The 23,338-nt window shown below is 31.3% G+C and overlaps 1 protein-coding gene across 1 annotated transcript in view; it reads right to left on the bottom strand.

Annotated features, from left to right (window-relative positions):
- Positions 1-201: 201 nt before the first annotated feature.
- Tbh (Tyramine beta hydroxylase) overlaps positions 202-23,338 on the bottom strand; it is a 99,440-nt gene continuing 76,303 nt past the window's right edge. Inside the window, exons 2-8 of the mRNA XM_065508613.1 lie at positions 15,137-15,495; positions 14,862-15,010; positions 11,149-11,540; positions 8,814-8,980; positions 8,207-8,389; positions 4,476-4,663; positions 202-502 (exon numbers count right to left, since the gene is read on the bottom strand). Coding sequence (XP_065364685.1) covers positions 202-502; positions 4,476-4,663; positions 8,207-8,389; positions 8,814-8,980; positions 11,149-11,540; positions 14,862-15,010; positions 15,137-15,495 — 1,739 coding nt within the window. The remainder of the gene's footprint in view (positions 503-4,475; positions 4,664-8,206; positions 8,390-8,813; positions 8,981-11,148; positions 11,541-14,861; positions 15,011-15,136; positions 15,496-23,338) is intronic.

Raw genomic sequence — 23,338 nt, 5'->3', positions numbered from 1 at the left:
ATTATAACAATTTTCTCATTACTTATTATAAACTATACTAATGCTGCCACGCTCTTACAAATTTTGCACTTTAAAAATAAAACACTTAAAGTTTTACTTATCATACAAACCTCTAGCTACCGCTGTCATGACAGCTCTTTTGTAAGACCTCGTACTCGGCTGCTGCACCTCCTGCTTTACATTCTTATCGCCAAACTGTGTTTAGTAAATGCATTCACCCAATAAATCGCATTCACCTCGTTCCAGTGGTTTCAACCACAATGGATTGTAGTTGGGGCACAATTTACGATGTATGGGTATTTTGATTTGTACGGGTGTAATGGGTGCTCCCTCCCATTGATAGCCCTCAAAGCGAAAACCGTCCGATTTGTTACACTGCATACTAAGTGGTTCCTGTATATACATCGTATACAATTGGTCGACTCGTGGTTGTGTCCACTTGATGCTGCGATAATTTTTCGAACGTGCACCATTTAAGCGTATGGCATGCTGATGCTCCTTCCTGCAAACACAAATAGACACAAATGGAAATAGAAATAGTAAAGGAAAGTAGAGAAGAGAATGGAAGAAATGTTGAGTTGTAAAAATTATATTTTCTTTATGATTGTGGTGGTGTTGCTATACATAAGTATTTTGTCTGTAAATCTGTCTCTAAAACTGTATCTTTTCGAATGTATATTAGGGTGGCCCTTGTTTTGCACTATTGTGACTTTTGAAGCTCCCATTTTAGCATTTAATTTTTAGCTTCATCATCTAAAAATTAAATGATGAAACTTTGAGCAAAATCGGATAACGTTTAGGGGTTGCAAATTTTATATTTGTATTAAAATTAAATATATGTACTTATAGATAAATACCCATAGATCAGAAACTCTCTTGTCAAAACCTAACTCAGTTGTCAAAAACCTAAGTGGTGAAAGTGTAATTGTAAAAAAATGGTTTATGGTTTAAATCATAGAGAACGTTATCCGATTTTGTCAAATTTATACCTTGGGATTATCGAAAAATTGCTAAATAAGTGCCACTCTAATGTATATAATGTATGAATTTGTCTATTTGCTTCATGCTGTTAAGAATACAAGTAAACTTGATTAGAATTGTTTAACAAAATCTTTGTGTCTACTGGAAACATTACAAAAAATGTTATAGGAAAAAAAACAACCCACCAGAACTTTATTAAGTTGTTTGCTTGACTTCTTCTTAAAGGAACTGTTAGTTGAAATTGTATATAGTTTCTTTTATTTTCATCTTGTTTTTTTGAGTTAGCACAATTTGTTTAGTTGTGTGGCGTTTCTCTGGCTTTGAAATATTTATTTAAAATTCAATTGTTTGTATATACATAATTGTAATTATTTGTAAATGTTTGTCTATTTTGAAGCATATTTTTATATACATACATAGGTTTAGAAAAAAGTTTTGCGTTTGCATTTGTTTCCGCGTATTTTGACACACAAGTCAAACTTTTTTCTAATTTAATAATTTATGGAATTTAATTTGTATGTTATAAAATTATTGAATTGTTATGTATTTTTTGAGGCGTAGTTTGGCTATATTTATGAATACATTTTGTACAGTGACCCAAAACAAATGCAATGTGAAATGTCTTGGAAATATTAATTTAATAAACTATTTTTATATAACATTATTAGCAGGGTACGAATAATGTTCGTTTCTAATTCGTTAACACTTTTAAATGAGTCCTTCAACATCGGAATACCAATTCAACCGTTTTGAGTTCTTAGCCAACAAATTTGTCAGGTCACGCAAGAGGCAACCTAACGTCGCACGTCGAAATGGTAGAGAAATTCTATAGAAATCATGAAATGACTGATTTAGTCTCCTGACGCACAGTGGTTTATAAGATTCTTATTTTGGAAATAATTTGGTAGATCTTGAACTATTGAGGATATAATAATGAAATGTCATATAGTAAGTACATGAGGTGGTTTTGAGTTGACTTTTATTTTCATGTATTCGTAGTTTGAATATGAAGACCTTTTTGGCAAAAAACACCAAAAAATCGATACAAATTTTTAAAAAAGATTGTCAACATAGAGGAGATTCAATTCAACAAAAAAACACCTCATCACTGATCATATGATATTTCATTAAGATATCTTAAATCGTTTACGAGCTACCGAAATATTTTTAAAATAAAAAGGTTCTAAACCATTGTGGCGTGATGTCATTGCAATCGTTTGACGACATTTACCATCAACCCGTATCGCCATTGCCATCCTACAAGTAGTCTCAGTAGACCACCTTGTCTGTGCATGGTTGTAGAGCTTGCCAGAATTATAGGTTTACACATTGGAAATCGAAAACTTTCGCCTCTAAAAGTAAAGTTCCTCTCTTTGCCAGAGAAAATGAAATGTTATTACTCTGGTAAACCTTAGTGATGAGGTATCCAGTAGAGTTTAAGATTGAAATATCTCGACATCTCGTTAAAAGAAGCATTCCAGAACCTACTTGAAACTCCTAATAGATTTCAGGGCAGCAAGGCTATCAGTATAAATTCGAATATCAATATTCGATTAAACCTTAAGAAATTTACAGTCGGAAAAGTCTTTATGGAAGAAACTTTCGTAAATCCTATGTCCATAGTTATCCCGATTCCATGCTCCCGAAGCATTGAATATAATGGCAGAGTTAAGAACAACTACTCAATCCATAAAATATGCAGGCCGCCACTTCATCATGATGAAAAGAGACTTTGTTGGCACCAAAAGAGTTGAGAGTTTCGAATCTATGATTATGCCCAGACATTTCACAATGTCGGATAAGTTTAGATCCATCCCGAGAGTGTTGTTAGGAAGGGGTTTACACGGATTATCGTAGAAGTTATGGTCAGTGGTGTTTCTGGTCTAGAGAAGCGCAATGAAATTAAATTGTGTCAGATAACTTGCTATGAAGGTTTATATACGAACGAAAGGGATGGTTGTTTGACAAACAGGCGGGCTAACGGTATTTTTGTAAGACTTTAACATCTCTAAAGTGAAAATATGCCCTGATTTGAGTCTGAGATTGTTTGGCACTAAGAAGAGTTTTTCACATTCTCCGGGAGAAATCCAAGAAGTTGTTTTCACTCGATAAGATTAATATTATATTAATTACGGTATTATTCACCGTATATTGTAGTTTAAAAAATCACCACAACACTCTGGGTAATACTGCGACGCGACTGTGTATATTATCTGTGTTTACGAGGTCATATATAGTGAAATTTCTTGGTAGGACTTCAAGACTTCTTAAACTAATTTAAAAATACCATCCGAATGAAAAAAGTGCTCGAAAGCAGTTTAAAGGGGAAGAGATTTTACATTAAAGGCTCCGATAGACCAGTCGATAGTGTACTGGAATATTAAGCTGAGGGTTGCGGGTCGATTCCCGTCAAAACGCTTCGCAGTTTGTGTTTGTTTTTAAATGGGAAGGCCGGTCAACCAGCCGAATCGACACCAAAGTCAAATATCCATGGCCCTAAGGTAATACTCTGAGTTTGGTTGGAGAAAAATATTATGAGCTGAAGTTTGACTAGACCATTACAGGTAACTTGTAGCGAAGGCATCTGATTCCATCAGGACAACGCTCAGTTACACGTTGCAATACCTGTTAAAAAGTATTTCGAATGAAGTGGTTGGGAAGTTTTGCTTCACCCGCATTATAGTCCAGACCTTGTCCCTTCCGACTAATAGTTGTTTCGAACGATGCAGAACGTTCTCTCTGGGACACGCTTCACTTCAGAACAGAGTATCCGAAATTGGCTTGATTCGTTCTTGGCCTCAAAACATGAGCAGTTCCTTTGGCTCGGAATTCATATGTTGCCAGAAAGATGGGAAAATGTCATAGCTAACAATGTCCAATATTTTGGATATTTCAAAACAAAAGCTAAAAATTTTAAAATATCCCGCATTTTAAAGTAATGTACCCAATATAAGTATAATGTTTCTTTGCAAAAATAGCAATAAGTTAATGCATCCAAAAATTATTAAATTTTCAATATGATTCTTATTTTATCATAGAATTTAAAAAATTAATTTCCTACAACTCGTCAAATTAAGGAACTGCTACATTCCCTTTAAAATTATTTGCCTCCTACTCAAACCCCCTTTCACGGATTATGTTAAATATTGCTGAATTTTCTAACAAACTCTTGAACAAAGAAAAACAAAAAGTTTTGAACAACACAAACTGTCTTTTATGCAGACATCTTGCATTTTGAAGAGACGAAAACAAAAATATTCCGTTACCATCATGAATTAATTTACATTGAAAACTTTTTTTTTGTTCTACCCAAAATTGTCATTTTAGTTGAATCAACATTTCTTCCAACTCATTTGTGACACAAATACTGTCTGTTTTAAGTGAAAGTATGACAGAAACAACAACCACAGCAAAAATTACAAAAAGAAACAAAATAAATAATGAAAGCATGATGAGAAAAGAAAAGAAAACATGAAAACAAAATCTGAACTTACTTTTTCATGTAAATGAAGTAATTTTCCAAAGTATCTTCTGAAACAGCGCTCTTGCAAACTTCCAATTTTGTAGCAGGATAATAGTGCACATAATTAACACACATCTCATCACTAATGGAGAAACCACCAAGTGTAGCATTATCGTAACCAAGGGTGTTATAGTAGCATGTTGTAACTAAAGCATCTCCCTGGAAAATGAAGGAGCAACAAAAAAAAACTTGGTTAGAAAATAAATTTAAATAAAAATAAAACAATTGTTGACATTCTGCACTAAAAACGAAAATGAAAGTGAAATGTGCAAAAAATATAAAATAAAAAACAAATTAAATTTCACTCCCCACTTGTGTTTTAAGTTTCTATAACCTTGACATATTTTGTAATGTCATTAACTTAAGTATGTATGGATATGCGAGTACATATACACATTATTCTCTGATATTGTTTGTTTATGTACACCAACTCATTTATATGTATTACAGCTATGCATGTGTATGTGTTTAAGTAGAAAAAAATTAAAAAATAAATCTTTGAAAGTGTAAACTCATGTTATTCGTTTTTAGTTTCATTGACTGGGGAATAAACTTGTTCACATGCATGTGCTTGCACTATCTTATACCAATAAACCTACATATTTACATCCGTACATATTTATATACAATTACATTATGTATGGAAGTGTGTTTCCATGTATTGTGTACATAAATGTAATGTTCTTGTATGCAAATTTTTTATGCTTTTACTGTTGTTAACATAATAAAAAATAAATCAGCAAAAAGTTTTTTTTAAAAAAATATTTTACAGAAATGCATTATTACACCATTTGCTAAAGAGTTTACATAATTTTTAACACTGTACGTATGAATAATATTTTTATACCGACAAATAAGAAGATATTGATTTTGTCATTCCGTTTGTAATACATCAAAATATTGCAAACGCTTGCAAGTTGTTAAATTTTATATTGAAAATCGTGGTTAAATTCGACAAACACATGGGACATTGCAAGCATTTTGTGGTGCTCATAATCGTCCATCAGAGGGATCAATTCAAGACACTATGGATCGTTTTCGCAATACGCTTCATATTAAAGATAATACGCATCTCGAAAGACGCCGTATTGTGTTCGCAGAACAAGCGATTGATGGTGTGCAACGTAGTGTCGATAATGATCCAAATGAAGATGCCCAGAACTTTATAGTCTACGGTGAGCTAAATAGAGACTTGTTTACTAACTTTTTCGTGCCTCAATTGAAAGGCATCAGTATTGAAGACGTGGTGGTTTCGGCAGGATGGTGCTACATGTCAAACAGCGAACGATACAAATATTTATGTATCATAGAACCTTATTCAGGCAAAATACTATTTTCTACCCAAATTGTTCTTTTATAATAGGAATACCGCATGTAAAATTTCAATCAATAAAGAATATTTGAGGAAAATGTCATCCCCTTAAGTCCTTCCCTATATGCCTTAACGTGCCTTTAGCAGACAGACAGACTGACGGACAGATTGTCTTACATAGATAGATCTTCTTAAAATTGTATAAGGACCAATAATACATAAATGATCTTTTGAGGGTATTCGATGAACATTTTGATATGTTATAAACGGAATTACAAAATCAAGATACGCCCCAGATTTGTAGGGGGTAGAATTTGTATGAATAAAATGATAAAGTGGTAATGATGTTATCAAAAAAAATTCCAAAACTCATTTATTTTTTTATTGTTTTTTATTTCCTTACGTAATTTTGAAATCTATTGTAGTATGATTTTTCAGCTAAATAAAATAAATAAAAAATGAATACATGACTTAAATCTGCGTTATTTTTTAAAATTTTAGCTTTCATTTTTAAACATTTGTACAATTTAAAAAAAACGATCCAAAAAACGTTTCTTTTTTTGAAGCTAAGGACGAATCAGGCAAATGAATCGTATCACAAATAGCAGTCAGAAGGGATAAGGTCTGGACTATAAAGCGGGTGATGCAAAATTTCCCAACCACTTCTTCCGAGTATTGTCATTATGAAATATCATAATTTAATGTCTGGCAGTACATTCGGGGCATTTTTCGACCAATTTGTGTTCTGTACATGTTCTCTGTGATGGTCTGGCCAGATTTCATTTTCATAATAGGACCCTTTTTGATCCCACCATGGATATTTGTCTTTGGTATCGAGTCGGCTGCTTGACCGGGCTTCATATAGGATCTCTTACTCTTCTGGTTATCGTAGTGGATCCATATTTCATCGCAAGTAATGATTCGGTGAAAAAATGATTTTCTTTTATAGCGTTCAAACATCATTTTGGCCATACAAAATCTCCTTTCAAGGTCTTCAATTCGTATGATACCCAATTACCCTGCTTTTGGTTAATCCTGCTGCTCTCAGACGTTTTCATTGGCTGCTTCATGAGCTCCCAATAATTTGACAACAATTCAAGCCTCCATTTCATGGTCTACAAAGTTTTTTGGCTGGCCTGGTCGATCTTTGTCTGCCGTGACACAATTATTACTTCTAAACTGAACTAATCAAATATCGCTCCTTGAAACCGATGGAACATATTCACCATAAGGTTTGGTGAGCAATTGATGTGCTTCAGTGGCACTTTTTTTTATCAAATTAAAGAAATAATGCAAAACTTTCCGCATATGAAGCTTTGTTGATACAAAATTTGAAGCAAACTAAACTTTGTTGCTTACATTATAATGTCCAATAACTGTGAGAATAAATGACAGATATGTTCCCTTCAAAATGACGTATGACATATCTATTGTAGGTAGGTCATACACCCAATACAAAATCAATTAGAAATCGAAAAATTCGAAGAAGATGTTATCACTAAAATTGCCTAAACTCATTAATTTTTTAATTGATAAATTGAAGAGGGCCTTATATGGGAGCTATGCCCAATTATAAACCAATCACCATGAAATTAGGTCGTGTGATTTATGTCTATATGAAAGTCAGTTATGTTGAATTTTATGTGTATATCGACATGTTTAGGACATGTTCGACATGTTCAGAAGTGGGTTTTATATGGGAGCTATGACTAATTACACTATACAACAAAATAAATTTTTTTCCAAAATTACAAGGTCCGACCAATAAATTTTGATAGAGAAGACAAAAAAGCTCAAAAAAATCTGTAACATTCTTATTGTTAATCGGTATAAGAAACCATGTGATCCTTACATTTTAAGTATAAAATATGTTCAGCAAATTTATGTAAAATGTTACGGAAAACATTTTTGTAGAATATGTTAACCCTCTAAGTCCTCAAGGCATGGGTCTTTTTTGTCTTTCTTTTTAAAAAGAGCAAAAAACACTTTTAAGCAGGGATTTAAGGGGTTAAAATGTTCCGCAAAAATATTGTCCGTGAAATTTTACTATAAGTCCCTGAATACACCAAAACGGAAAATTCAACCAGAAAGTCAGAAATAATACACAACAAAAGAGAGCTTAGGGTTAATCATTTATAACCGATAAAGTCGGGTCTGAAAAACCTTTGTGGATTTCAACTTTCCATTCTTTGACCAGATACCAATGCAAAAATATATCTAAAAATGGTGTACTTATTGACTATTCATAAAATAACCCACAAAACAAGAAAATAAGTATGTGCTAAAACGGAAAAAAAAATTCCCACAAACTACTTAAGGTGACAATGATGAAAAGAAGATAAGAAAATATAAAAAATAAAAAAAACGTAAGTAAGAAAAGGAAAACTTACCGGTAATACACGTGGTTTATAATGCAAATTTCTCATCTCCTGAAAATGATGCGAATAATAATCATCACGGTTCAATTCACGTAATTCTTCGGTGCCACGAAAATGTCGCGTCAATATCCGTACACCACGTAAATGGGTGTGTAATTGTGAGCCAAAAACTACAATGCCAGAGGGAGGAAATGCCTGGAATATATTCAAACATACACATACATATAAAAAAGATAAAAAAATGGTAAAGATTTCAATAAAGGAATTTATGTATTTCATGATAAATTGAACACGAAAGCTATACAAGGCTGAATGTTTGGTATAGAAATAGAAATTTAAAAAAAGAAGGAATAAAGAAAATGATTGCTTTTGACACACGTTTTTTTTAATTTTTTTTTTTTGGAGGGTATTAAAAATGTATATTTCTATGTCAACTGGTGTAACAAAGCAATTTATTTCTTTATTATTAACAATTTAAGCTTCCTGTTACTGTTACACGTTTCTTTTTTTACATATAAACACAAAAGTATGGTTAAATTTAAATAAATGGCATGAATTTTTTCTTCTTTTTACAACATTGCCTTGTCATTAACAGCTATTGTTACTCATTGTAACTCACCAATTCTGTACACTCTGCAATACAATAACCACTTAGTGGAAATGCCACCTGTCCAGGGGGTATGGCCATTTTGTCTGTGTACTCAAGTCCCAATTCCATGACACCAGCATCAAATTGCCTCAGCTGTGAGACCATTTTAATGCGCAATCCTGAACTATCGACATGACCTATTTTGTTACGAAAAATAAATCAAAAAAAAAAAACTTCAAATTTAAATACTCTTACAAATGACCAAAAAAAAACGAAAGTAAAAAAATAATGATGATTATTTGTTTTCATTTCGTCGAACATCTTTAATATAGATATATTGTGTTGCAAAAAGGGGTTGAAAGCACAATTTATTTCAGTCTTTTCAGTGTTTGTGTGATTTTCTCTTCTGTGTGCCACTAAGTGGCAAGTAAATTTAAGTTCTTTATTGAATCTTGGTTGAGGGAAGTAATTCGTTTCGATTTAATTTAAAATACTGGGGCCGAATTACCGCATTCGATATAGAGTAAAATCGATGGTAATTTTCTTATTTGAGATTACGGCATTCGATATCGAGCATGAAATTTAGTATATTTTGTTATAATTACGATATCGAAATTATTTTTCGATACGATAGTTCAATCGATCACGAATGCGGTAATTCGGCCCCTGGATTCAAGTTTTATGCCAATTACACTATACAACACCAAAAAAAATTACGAGGTCCGACCAATAAATTTTGATAGAGGAGACAAAAAAAATGTTCCGCAAAAATATTCTCCGTGAAATTTTACTATAAGTCCCTAAATACACCAAAACGGAAAATTCAGCCATTTCTGACTTTCTGGTTGAATTTGCCGTTTTGGTGTATTTAATGGCTTATAGTAATATTTTTGCGAAACATTTTAACCCCTTAAATCCCTGTTTTAATGGTGTTTGTTGTTCTTTTTTAAAAGAAGGACAAAAAAAGACCCATGCCTTAAGGAGTTAGAAGGTTAACATATTCTACAAAGATGTTCTCCGTAACATTTTGCATAAATTTTCTGAATACATTTTATACCTAAAATGTTCTTTAAAATAATATTCTTAATAAATGCGAAATCTCTGTTGTTATGTCTTTTTTCTGACTTTCTTGTTGAATATTCCGTTTTGATGTATTCAGGGACTTATAGTAAAATTTCACGTATAAATTTTTTGCAGAACAGTTTAACCCCTTAAATCCCTGTTTTAATGGTGGTTTTTTCACTTTTTTAAAAGAAGGACAAAAAAGACTCATGCCTTGAGGAGTTAGCGGGTTAACATATTCTACAAAAATATTCTCCGTAAAATTTTACATAACTTTGCTGAACTCATTTTGTACCTAAAATGTAAGGATCATATGGTTTCTTATGAAGATTAACAATAAGAATGTGCCTGAGTTGGGAAACTTTAACCCGCGCTCAAATGAAATTCAGATGTAAACTTTCAAAACGCCGGTACACGTGTCTTTTTTTTTTGTCTCCTTTATCAAAATTTATTGGTCGGACCTTGTAATTTTGGAAAAAAAAATTATTTTGTTGTATAGTGTTATGAAATCCTTTCAAAAATAACTCAAATCACAGATGTGTGTGTTCCTTATACCTGTGGGTCGATTCTGGTTCTGTGAATCGGTGAAATGAAAAAAACTTTTAATTTTCGTTTTCATAAGAACTTTTCATATTGTCATTTCACAATTAATTAATTGTGAAAAAAATTTCTTTCCTTCCACTTGTTCTTTTCATATGAAAACATCAGAATTTAATTATAATTTTTTCACTAAACGAGAATCAGAAACTCTATGAAAATATGAAAAAACTTTGCATTTCACCGTTTCACAGAACAAGAATATAAATTCTACTTGGGATCGACTGTTACAAATTGGTTTCCCATTTAATTTGGATACATAGAATAAAGGTAATCCAAACAACTGGATATTAGAGATTCATGCTACAGATTTTGAGTCTGGGCCCATATAATGAAATGCCATGAATCACTATTACAAAAACAGCGGGTTAACAATAGTACTAAAATGATCTAGAACGGAAATTTAATATACTTTAACTTTAAACTTTACTATAGATACAACGAAACAACTTTCGCACACAACCAATACAATTTTGGTTTGAGTTTTTTTTTTGTTGTATGTTCAAACTAAATTGGCTTTCAACTCCCATGTCCATGTCCATTTTTATTTATTGTATGTGTACTGGCATGTATATGTATGTGTGTTCACCCGTATCTACTACTACTACTACTCAACCTACATACACATAAACTACATGTGTAACTTTAACATAAATCACCTTTGACAGCTATATATGTACATACATACGTCTATATAGATACCCACCTTTCTCTAGTTCAGGATTATTAAAATGCACCTCTAAACGTATGTAGGGATTATATGCTTTGCCACCAATTGGCAAACCAGTTTCAGGTGGATACGTAAACGTACTGGCACCCATCGCCCACAAGGCAATGACTTTTGAGCAGACTTTTGCTTCGGCCGGCAATTGTTCACAGTCACCATTGTAGAGTGGGATTTCGACATTCCAATCCGTTTCACAGTGAAATACCTCCATGTGATGTACGATGCCGGGTGTGCTAATCATTGGCTCAAATTGTACAATATGATGTTTCTGCTGTAGAAAATCATCAAGTTTTTGTATATGACACCAATAAGTGGTTTCTTTCACTGGCACCGCCACTTCATCGAGGGTTATTTCGATGTGCTTAAGGTCACTGCAGGTGAGAGGGGCGAAAGTAAGAGATATAGGAAAAGACATATTAGGGGATGTGATAAATATATTGAGGGAAAAATTAACAAAAAAAAAAATATGATGTAAAATATAAAATGAAAATTAAAAGAAAAAATAATGAACAGAAGTGATTTTATTTAAAGAATGTTTTATTTAAAATACAGAGATTGTTAAAACATATTATTGTAATAAAGGTATTCACTTTGATATAAAATATGTTAAGGATTTTTTTTTAAATAAAATTTCGTAGACGATTTTATTAAAAAGTACTTTTTTAAAACTGTACTTCAAAAATGGCAGCCAAAAAGTACTACAAATTTATAAAATGCATTTATATAAGCAACTACAGTTTTAAAAATGTTTTATTTAAAATAGACATTTTTTTAAAAACGTACCTTTTAAAACCGGAACTTTGTTAAAAAGGTACTTTATTTTTGAATATAATTTTCTTAAAAACACTTAACGTTACTTAAATAATACTTTTAAAAATCACGATTTTTAAAACTACACCATTTCCAATTGTATTTCAGAATTTTCTAATTGAATTTTAGAAATTTCCAATAATACATACTTTAGAGTTTTCATAAACTTCCATTTGTATTTCAGAAATTTCCAAATGTATTTAAGGAAATTTTAATAACAATACCAATTGAAATTTCTGAAATAGAAATGAATATTTCTGAAACACAATTGAAAAATTCTGAAATATAACTGGAATATTCGGATATACAATTAGAATTTTGTGAAATATAATTGGAAATTTCTGAAATTCAATTGGAAATTTCTGTAATATATATTTAGAAATTTAATGGAATTTTCTGAAAAACAATTAGAAACATCTGAAATACAATTGGAAATGACTTGTTATTAAAACATACTATTTTTATATCCTTCAACATGAGTGGCAAGGGTATATATAAGTTTGTCATTCCGTTTGTAATTTCCACAATTTTTATTTGCGTCCCCACAAAGTCGATATAGTCATGTCCGTCTGCATGTTGAAATCAACTTTTCGTAGCCCACATATAACATAGATACATGATTCATACATTAATATATCGAGAATTCTTCCGGCTCGGTTGCTGTTAAAAATTGCCCACAAATGGCTGAGGTATAAGGGAAAAACCAGGACAACCTCGATTTTTGGACTATTCTATATCTAGATTACTTAGACAATAATGTAGACAATATGGATATCTAATGATACATATTTCAAAGTCCATTGCAACGATGTAGATAAGGCTATAGAAAGTCGGACCTTCAATGGGTCAAACCCGAATTTTAACCCGAATTTTTGTTACTAAAAAAATTTCTTTGTCAAAAATTTTGTTTGATTAAATTTAAAAAAAAAATTTCAAAATTAAAATAAAAATTTTTAAATTAAAAAACATTCGTAAAACAATGTTGGATTTTTTTTTTTAAATTTTGAAAAAAAAAATTTATATTTTGTTTACCTAATAAATATTTTTTTGGTATTTTTACAATATTTGGGTTGAAATCTTGTAGAAAAAATCAATTTTCCCAAAATTTTTTAATTTTCAAAAAAGTCCCTTCGTTCTGCTGCTCCTCATATCTATCATTTATTCTCACTTAGCTATTGTATATTATGGTGTAAACAACAAAGTTTTTTTTTGCTACGAAAATATCGAATTTTGTGCCAACAAAGCGTCATATGCAGGAAGTTTTGCTTTACATCGGTTTTAATGTGCGAGATATGGTTTGTGCTGTTCGGAAGTGGTGATTTTGACGCGGAAGACAAAGATCGCCCAAAAAAAAGTTTGAAGACCAAGAATTGGTAGCGTAACTACATGCAGATTATTGCAAAACTCAACAAGCAGGGAAATTGGGTACCATACAAAGTTTTGGTAACAGGAAATAGTCATTCGGTGCTAAATGCAGTGAATAGGGCGGAAGGGGGAGCATTTTGTAGCCTAATTCATATAAACTACACATGTGAACACCGGATTGCGAGGAAATTGCAGCCATCTTGCTGAAAGCTTTCTCAAACCCCAGTGATCATTCAAAATTGGAACCACTGAACCAAGATGCTTCCGCAATGTTCGGCAAACATTATGATGTGTTTTTTTTCGACTGGGCAATAACAAAATTCAGTAAACCACTTTTTAAACCCTTCACCTTCGTGAGAAAGGTATATATAAGTTTGTCATTCCGTTTGTAATTTCCACAATATAATTTTCCGACCCTATACAGTATATATTCTGGATCCTTATAGATAGCGGAGTCGACTAAGCCATGTCCATCTGTCTGTCTGTTGAAATCAATTTTCTGAAGACCCCAGATATCTTCGGGATCCAAATCTTCATTAATTCTCTCAGACATGCTTTGGAGAAGTTTCCTATTTAAAATCAGCAAAATCGGTCCACAAATGGCGGACATATGAGGAAAAACCAGGACAACCTCGATTTTTGACCTATTTTAGACCTACATATATCTGGATTATTTAGTCATTAGTATAGACAATATTGATATATAATGATAGATATTTCAAAGACCTTTGCAACGGCATATATAGGACCTACAATGGGTCAAAATCAGAAATAAAAAATTTTAACTCGAATTTTTTTTTTAAACAAAAAAATTAAAAACCAAAAAAAATTTTAAAATTTAAAAAAAAAAAATTTTTTAAATTTAAAAAAAAAATTTTTTTAAATTTAAAAAAAAAAATCCATTAAATTTAAAAAACTTTGAAAAAAAAATAAATTTGGTTTACTTAAAAATATTTCAAATTTGTATTTTGAAGTATAATTTGGTGAAGGGTATATAAGATTCGACACAGCCGAATATAGATCCCTTACTTCTTAACTATTGAAATTGATAGTGCGTAGTTCCCTTAGCATTTATCAAGCTTAGTCTTTACTTAAAAAATAATGCTTAATGAGCAGACTAAATTTACTCTTTTCCAATTTCTCAAGTAATGAAGTAGTCTGCTATAAATGGCTTTCAAACATAAACAAAATGACGCAGCTTGTCCAAAATTTTGACAGGAGTCAACTGACATATGCCCGTTGACATGAGCAGTGTTACCGTTTTACGCATTGACACTTATAAATATACGTGGAAAGTAAAACTTAATCTTGGTAACAAAATTTCTTGGTTTTGGCCTCGATGGTTTATACGGGCTAGTAGCTAATTTTTTTCGATTGATCAGGCATAGAAAGTTTCTAAATTTTCCTAAAAGATGTTAAAAATATAAGTTCATACTCAAAAATCTTAATAACTTAATTTCAACTATTTTTCTTTGAGTGAATACCCCTAGTGAAACCAAATGTTTTTTGTTACTCACGTTTCTGGTACAGGAATTTTATCAGCTCTTAGTAATTGCATCATTTTAATGCCCGACTCTTGCGATGAAACATTTGGAAAGGGAAATTGATAATCTGTAAGTTCCAATTCAACTTCGCCTCTGGCCCACATAATATACATGGTGCCTTCCTAAAAGAATACAAATAAAAACAAAATAAAGATATAAAAACCAAACGATATATAAAAAATAAAACCACAGCAAATATTAATTATAAACATTTTAAATGGTTTACATTCCCGCACAGATATACTTACATGCATACGAAAATCTGATGGATCACATGTATCAAATTTCCTCTTAAACGCCAAAGTATATTCGTCCATTTTGAACAGCACACAATCCTGCTGATAATCCTTGTGCACAAACTTACCATCCGGACTGGTGTAGGTGTCCGTAACAACATTAAAGAAACCATTTTGATTTTCGAAAAAACAAATATCAGCATCCCCAATACCACCACGTTTCGAGAAGCCCAGATAGAACCAACGATGCTGTTCGTTAAAGGCGTTTTGCAGGTGAAACAGCACTTCTTGTTTGTACCAATCCACCATCCAGCTGAGTTTAATTTCTTTGTTATCCAAATAAATCTCATGGAGTTTTGTGTCAGAGAGTCCTGTAAAACAAAGAAAACCAAATAAATTATTAATACCCTGTCAAATGCTGGGGCAAAACAAAAGAAAAAAAATTAAAATAAAATGGGAAAAACAATACAAAATAAAATACCAATTAAGCCCTTTTTCTAACTTTGTTGGTTGCCTTGTGTTTCTGGGTTATTTGTTTTATATGGTTAAATTGTAATTTATCTAAGCTGTCCTTTCCTGTATTTTGTTTCTTCTTTCCGCGCCAAAGGTGTAATATTTCAAAAGGCATTAAATACTGGTACAAACAGTTTTTGTTACGTATTTCTATGTGTAATACAAGTTCCTGCAGCTATTGTTTATGTTATTTAAATTAAATTATAATTTAACACGTTTAAACATGCTTACGCTCAATGTTTAAGCGAAAGTGTGCGTCTGTTAGCATATGTCCTTATAAATGTTAATTTGATTTTCATAATTAAAAGTATTAACGACATAACAATGGCAATTATGATAATTTAATAGCAATCTTTTAAAATACCATTTAAGAACATCATTTAACAATGAATTCAAAATGACAGCTGGGGTGGTGTTTTGGAGGACAGCTGAAATATTAAAAATCTCTTAAGAAATGGCACGTGAATTCAAATTGACTTTTAAAAGTTGTTGAATTAAAATGAAGGCAACAACATTTTATTAATGTTATGTTTATAATTAGTATTTACACTAAATAGAGATTGATCCTTTTACGACCCTGATTTTGAAAGCGATTGAATTAATGGGGCAAAAAAATAAGGTTTGCTTCGGCATGACGTAGAGTGGTAACTGTTGAGTATAACTGTTCTACTTTCTGCAGTTGAGTCCTGTCAGAATTTGAACAAGCTGCGTCAGTTAGTTTATATTTGACAGGAGAAAATGTGCTCATGTGCTCATGAAGCATTATTTTTATGAATTTCGTTGTAGCCGTACAAGTATGTAAGATGCCGAACGTTCTGGACACCCAGTTGTGGTCGCCATACCAGAAACAATTGAAAACATTCACTATATGGTGTTGTCTGATCGGAGATTGAAAGTGCGAGAGATTATGGAAGCCATAGGCATCTCACATGGCTCAGTGGTTTAAATTTTTGAATAATCAATTGGGTATGAGAAGCTTTCCACAAGATGGGTACCTCGTTTGCTCCAAATCAATCGACCACAAACGCAATATTGTGAGAACTTCGCAGGAGTGTTTGGCATTGTTCAACCGCCGTTTCGTTGCCGTGGACGAAATTTGGATTCACCACAACACACCCGAGGCCAAACAGAAGTTAAAACAGTGGGATTCTCGGGGTGAAACGGTGCCAAGGAAGGCCAAGGTGGGTTTGTCAGACAAAACAGACATCACATTGAATACCTTCAAAAGTGTAAAACAATCAGAAAGTTAGTGGGTTGTTTTAATGAGAAGACCGCAAAAGTTTTCTTTGGCAAGGATAGGGCTTTCAATGGTAAAAATCCATAAAATAGGCTCCTATTCTTCAGATTTAGCCCGCAGTGACTATTTCTTGTTTCCAAACCTGAAGAAATGGCTCGGCGGAAAAAGATTTGACTACAAAGGCGAAATCATCACACAAACAAATACCTATTTTGATGACCTGCATAGAGCTTAAAGGAGACTATATGAAAAATAAAATATTTTTTATATAATATTAATAACACAGAGCATCAAAATAGAAATTTTGGTTTGGTGCATCGAAAAATGTAATTGATAAAACATAAGGAGCAAGATCGAAAAAATCTTAACATACATAAATGTTAATAAAAATTAAACCACTAAACCTAAAGTTTTGATTTTATTATTTGATTGAAATTATTATTACAACTTCCATTATGGTTTTAATAGTGCTTTCTGTCACTTTGTTCGAACAGGTTGTATACCTCCGATTAAAATCTGCCACACTTTTGGACACCTTTTTTGTGCTCATCAATTCTCTTTTAACAAGAGCCCAATATCCCTCCACTGGCCTTAGCTCCAGGCAGTTTGGAGGATTTGCATCTCTTGGTATAAATACCACATTATTGTTCTTGTACTACTCAAGACCTTGCTTACCATAGTGACAGGATGTCAAATCAGGCCAAAAACAAGTGGACACATTAAGAAGTCTTATGAATGGAAGTATCCACTTTCTGCAAAAATTCCTTGATGTAAATTTCGGTATTTATAGAGCCCTTTCTAACAAATGTTTGGCTTACCTACAGGAAATGTTGGGACCTCTTTTAAAAATGCTTCCTATTTATTTGCTTTAGAAAAGTCATGTAGATCATTCCTTCTACCTAAGCAAGGTTTTCTATCAATGGACAAGTTCTCCCGCTACTATTTAATAACATTGGAATCAGTTTGAAGGCAGACCTTTAATTGTTTGGCCAACTTTTTGTAGGATCAAGTTGGGTTTTGTTGAAAATATTTTATAATTTTAGTATGCTCTTTTTCTGGTCACTCATTTTAATTAGACTAACAACAAATGAATGTAATTGACATTAAACGTAATAACTGCTTAAACGTGGTAACTTGATAAAAAAATAATACTTAGGTTAAAATACATATATAATGAAAAAGGTGTGTTAAGAATTGTTCAATCTCAATCCTTATTTACATTGTTTGTTGAGCTGCAAAAAGCTCTATAAATAGAACATACTAGTTTTGTTCGTCAGATAGACAATTCATGAAACTACTAGAAGATCCCATTGTGTATATAAATAGTACCAGAAAATTACAGTCAGTCTGTTTGTCATATTCGCTGTTAGAATTAACATCAACTGAATTATCAGTTATATGTGTGTGTATTAAAAGAAATTGACTATTTAAATTGTTGTGTAAATTTGAATAAATAAAGAGTTGGTATACTTTTAAACTACTAAACTGCTTTTATTTGCAAGTAAAAGAATGCGGTTTATTTAAAGGAAATGAATCACCATTGATAAAAGGTAAAAACTTAACAGTATTATATGGTCGGGCTTGACCAGCCATACTTTAATACTTGTTATACCCTACTCAATATACCCTCCCTAATATGGTGGTATTGGGGAGGGTATATTGAGTTAGTGCTGATGTTTGTAACGTGGAAAATTATTGTCACAGAACTATCTTAAGGTATACCAATCTGCTCGAGATCACTTTCTGAGTTGATTATGCGATGTCCGTTTATCCGTCCGTCCATGTAAAACTTGTAATCGAAATAATTTTTTCAAATGTTTGTAATTGCTATGTTCTTCATTTGAGACCCCACTGGACCGATATAGATATCGGAATCGATATAGTCATATCCAGCAGTCCGTATGTCTGTTGAAATCATTTTTCCGAAGCCCCCAAATAACTTACATACTACATGATTGCTTGTTACATCAATATATCCCGTATAGTCCAAAATATGTTGCTACTTAAAATGGTGAAAATTTGATGAGATATAAGCAAAAAATCGCGAATATATCGACTTTTTTTACCAAAATCAATTTTAAAATTTTTATAATTTTTTGTATATGGGGGAGTTCAAGTCAAGTGAACAAACTTTTAAAATCGATGTCTTCCGATCGGGATGAAATTTGCACCAAGGTTAGACCTCTTGAATAGTAATTCAGATACAATTTTTCAACAAGTTCGTCAAGAACGCAAAATTTGACATTTTGGCCAAACATGTGATTTTTCTCATCCATGTTACTTATTACCTATTGTTCTTAGCAAAATATGTCCCAAATAGTTTAGATAGCTATTTCTTCTATCTTTCGAAAAAAATATTTAAAATAAAAAATTTTTAATATTTTTTTTCCGAAATCAAAAACTTTTTTGATTTTTTTTTCAAAATGGGACCTTTTTTTTCTTAAAACAAAGCTTAAAGCTGCAAAATCAAAAACTTTGTTGACTTTTTTTCGAAATGGGCCCTCTTTTTAATTTTTTTTTTGCTCAACAGAAAGTTTAGATATTTTCCTCGAAGACCTATTTGGTCGCTTAGTGTGATGCGAGTGGGATATCTATCAAAATAAATATCTTGTAACTCAAAACATAACATTTTTGTGTCTGAGTTACTATCCAATAGAACTAACCTTGGTGAGAATTTCATCCCGATCGCAATACATCGATTTTAAAAGTTGGTTCACTTGACGTGAAATCCGCCATATTTCTAACAAAGCTAGCATATAAAATAATGACATCATGGTAGCATTCGATTAATGTAATTTTACATATTCTATAGTGTTTTACTAACTAAAATCTAAGTTTTCATAAAAACTGTACTTATGATTTTTGTACACTAAGCTATGATAAACAAATATTTTAGTTTTTTTTTTACACTTTTAATGGCCATTAAATCATAATTCATCTTTTTTCAAACACAACTCAAAAAAAAAAAATCGCTGATAAAACAGTTTGTTGTTTCAAATCACTCGGTGTTAAAAAAAGTCACTTAAAATCAGTGATTACTTTTTTATTGCCCCAAAAACTGGCATATGAGGTCATAAATATTTATGTGTATAAAGCCAGCCTCCTGCATTTATAACATAAATAAATAAAGTATCAAACAGCCATTACAAAATAACAAATTGTTGTATAAAAAAATAATATTGACAATATGTCAAATACTTATTGCAGAAAATAACTTACTACTGACAAAAAAATAAAAAAATAACAAAATTGCCTCTACATAACTTTTTTAATAAATATTAAATTTATGTAATTTTACAAACATTTAATAAATTTGCACAACAAGTAAGTAACCAAAAAGAAAACAACGATTTTTAATAACCAAGCAAATAACTAAAAATCTAATTTAAAAAATTCCTTAATTTTCAAACGTATAATTTAGGAACCGTAACGGTTATAAGTGAAATCAAAAAGTTATTTTGTGAGAGTTATTTTATGACTTTAAGAATAAAAATCCATCAAAATCAGTATTATTAAACGTAAAAATAAAAGTTCACATGAAATTCTTCAAAAAAGAGTAATAAATAGCCGCCACAAATAAAACTCATTTGAGGAATTTTATTTTTGTTTGCCTGTCAGAAAAAAACTCATTTGAGGAGTTGTATTTTTTTTTTCAGAAAATAAAACTCATTTGAGGAGTTTTATTTTCTCCTTCAGAAAATAAAACTTATTTTATGTAAATTGACACCTTAGGCTTCCCGTTTTTCTGATCATTACACTTTGTAAAGCACCTTGCATTGCAATTGAATAAAGTGTCATTAAAATAAAAACAAGTGGGATTTTAATTTCCTATTGTTTGATTTTTATTATTAAATTGTTGTTGTTTTTCTTCATAAACAAATAAGTTATTACACAGGTTATATCAGATAGACTCATTAAAGAAAGATACTGAAAAAAAAGTAGAAAATAAACGAAAAGAGTTTTATTTTCTGACCGGAAAAATAAAACTCCTCAAATGAATTTTATTTTATGACGGAAAAAATAAAACTCCTCAAATGAGTTTTTTTTCTGACTGGAAGAATAAAACTCCTGAAATGAGTTTTTTTTTATGTGGGTTATTTAAAACTCTTTTTTTAAAGTTTCATGCGAACTTTTATTTTTACGTTGAATAATAACTGTTAACTGTGGAGTTGAAATCATTTTTTTTAATATCACCATAGATTCTGAAAGAACATGTCAAAACGAATGTATTGGTAACAGTATAGATGTCGGTTGGCTCTAACATAGACAGTTTTTGATTTCAAATTTTTTGGGTAACCGTTATTTACGGTCCCTATAATTAAAACCTGCAGCTATTGTCACTTGTCACTACGATTTTCCTAAAAATCCTTTTCTTTTAATATTGAACCATCATTAGCTTTAGCATGAGATTTAAAATTATAAGATCTGGAGGCATTGAACAAATTTAAATTTTAAAACTATTTAGGAATGTCCAGAGAACTTTAAATTTTGCATGGCGATAGAGAATATTTATTCCAAATATTATCGAATTCAGAAGAGTAAAGGTTCAAAAATAATTTTTTTATCAACATTTTTCCTTTTGGGCCTGTGTATTTAAGTGTGATATTGTTTTGAGTGTCTGCCAACAATGTGTAATGAAATTACATATTTAATAACAAAAACAAACAGAAAAGGATGCACACCGAAAAACACTCTCTCATACATGTTCGCACAGAATTACAACAAACTCATTGACACCGACCGACACTGATACTGACACTGACACAAGTATGTCTGTATTTGTACAGACAAATACTGCTTGTTAAATTGTAATAAATTTCCTGTTTATGCCCTTAAACAAAAACAAACACAAACAATTATTTAAACATTTTTTTTGGCTTTAATTTGTTCTCTTTTTAACAGTTTTTATTTTGGCTAAATAGTTAAACGTGTACTGAGTAGCACCACCATCATGTAATTTTTGGGGTTTTTTTTCACAATTTTGTTGTGTTTTTCATCTGTTTTTTTTGGATACGAAATAAATAAAACAACAAACAAGCCAGATACAAAATGCCATGAAAACAACATTTTGTTGTGAAGTGTGTGAAAAAAAAAATAGCTGCATGAAAAAATAAGCAAAGTTATGTGATGAGTTTCATTAAAAAGTTTTTGTTATGCTGTGGAAAATATAATTAATCACATTGTTGTTTGGTTAAACAGGGTATAAAATGTGAAAAATATACTTGTATACATGTCTGTATTTTTAGTTATATGTGTGTATTATAATGTATAAGCCAAACTGAATTCATAAAAATATTTGTCACTTGTCAGAATAATGTGATTTACCAAGGCCACAAAAAAATAAAAGAAGAAAAAGTTTTAAAATACTTAAGTCAGTGATGAACAGTGGAAAATGGGGGAAAGTTTTATTTCAATTTATAATCTTTTAAAAGAGGTAGTACTTATCATAGACAACAACTAGATAGGTAACTGAGAGCCAAAAACCTAAATCTGTTGTCAAAAACCTAATTCATGAGAATGTATTGCATGTATTTTGTTATTGTATCACCCGTATGTGTGAAAAGAGAGTAATTTTTCCATATATATTACTCTCTCCTTCCGTTCTATGTGTTTATTCTATGGTACTTATTGTATACATATCATTCATTTACTTTAAGACTGTTATAATCAAAGAGTTGAGAATACAATATATTCCCAGCATATATATTACTAAATAACATACTATTCGTTGGCTACAACATACCGTCTCCATTACTCAGAAGTAGTCGTAGAATGACTTATTTATTATCTGTTAAATAAATGCTTATTTTTTGGGTCATTGCATGGTGTGTTATTACTGATAACGTCTCCAGTATGGTATGGCTATCAATGAGTTATTTAATTTATGTTATATTTATAAGCGGTTGTGGTAAGTACTCTCCTCCAATGACATCACCGTTTTAAAATGCTATTGTGTAAGTAGTGAAGAACCTATACTCAAATATTTCAGGTTGTCTGAGATGTTGTACCGACTCAAACTAGTTGTTGTACATTGCCCAACACATCAGACACATTTTCATCTCAAGCCATTGTTACTCATATGTCACTCATGTCATTTAGCTAGGCCGATGAGTTATAAAAAATTGCAATAATTCATATCAGCAAATAATGTAGTGTGTTAATTTACCTTTCTTTATTAAAAAACACCACATTATAAATACCGGTTAAATTAAATTTAAATCTGAGATTTAAAATATACGGCGTATCTTTTGAACGAGGTTTTTGTTTTTAATAACTCATATGTCATTTTAAAGGGTATATCTGTCATTTATTTTTACTTTGTTATTGAATATTATAGTGAAAACAACAACGTTTTTTTTGCATCGAAATTTTCGAATTTTGTGCCAACAAAGCGTCGAATGCGGAAAGTGTTGCTTACTTCTTCAATTTGAAAAAAAGGTGCAGCTGAAGCACACCGATTGCTC

This window comes from Calliphora vicina, chromosome 4 (assembly GCF_958450345.1).
Source record: "Calliphora vicina chromosome 4, idCalVici1.1, whole genome shotgun sequence".
Taxonomy (NCBI): domain Eukaryota; kingdom Metazoa; phylum Arthropoda; class Insecta; order Diptera; family Calliphoridae; genus Calliphora; species Calliphora vicina.
Note: the sequence above shows the minus strand (reverse complement) of the source record. Positions and strands in the feature narration are given on the sequence as shown.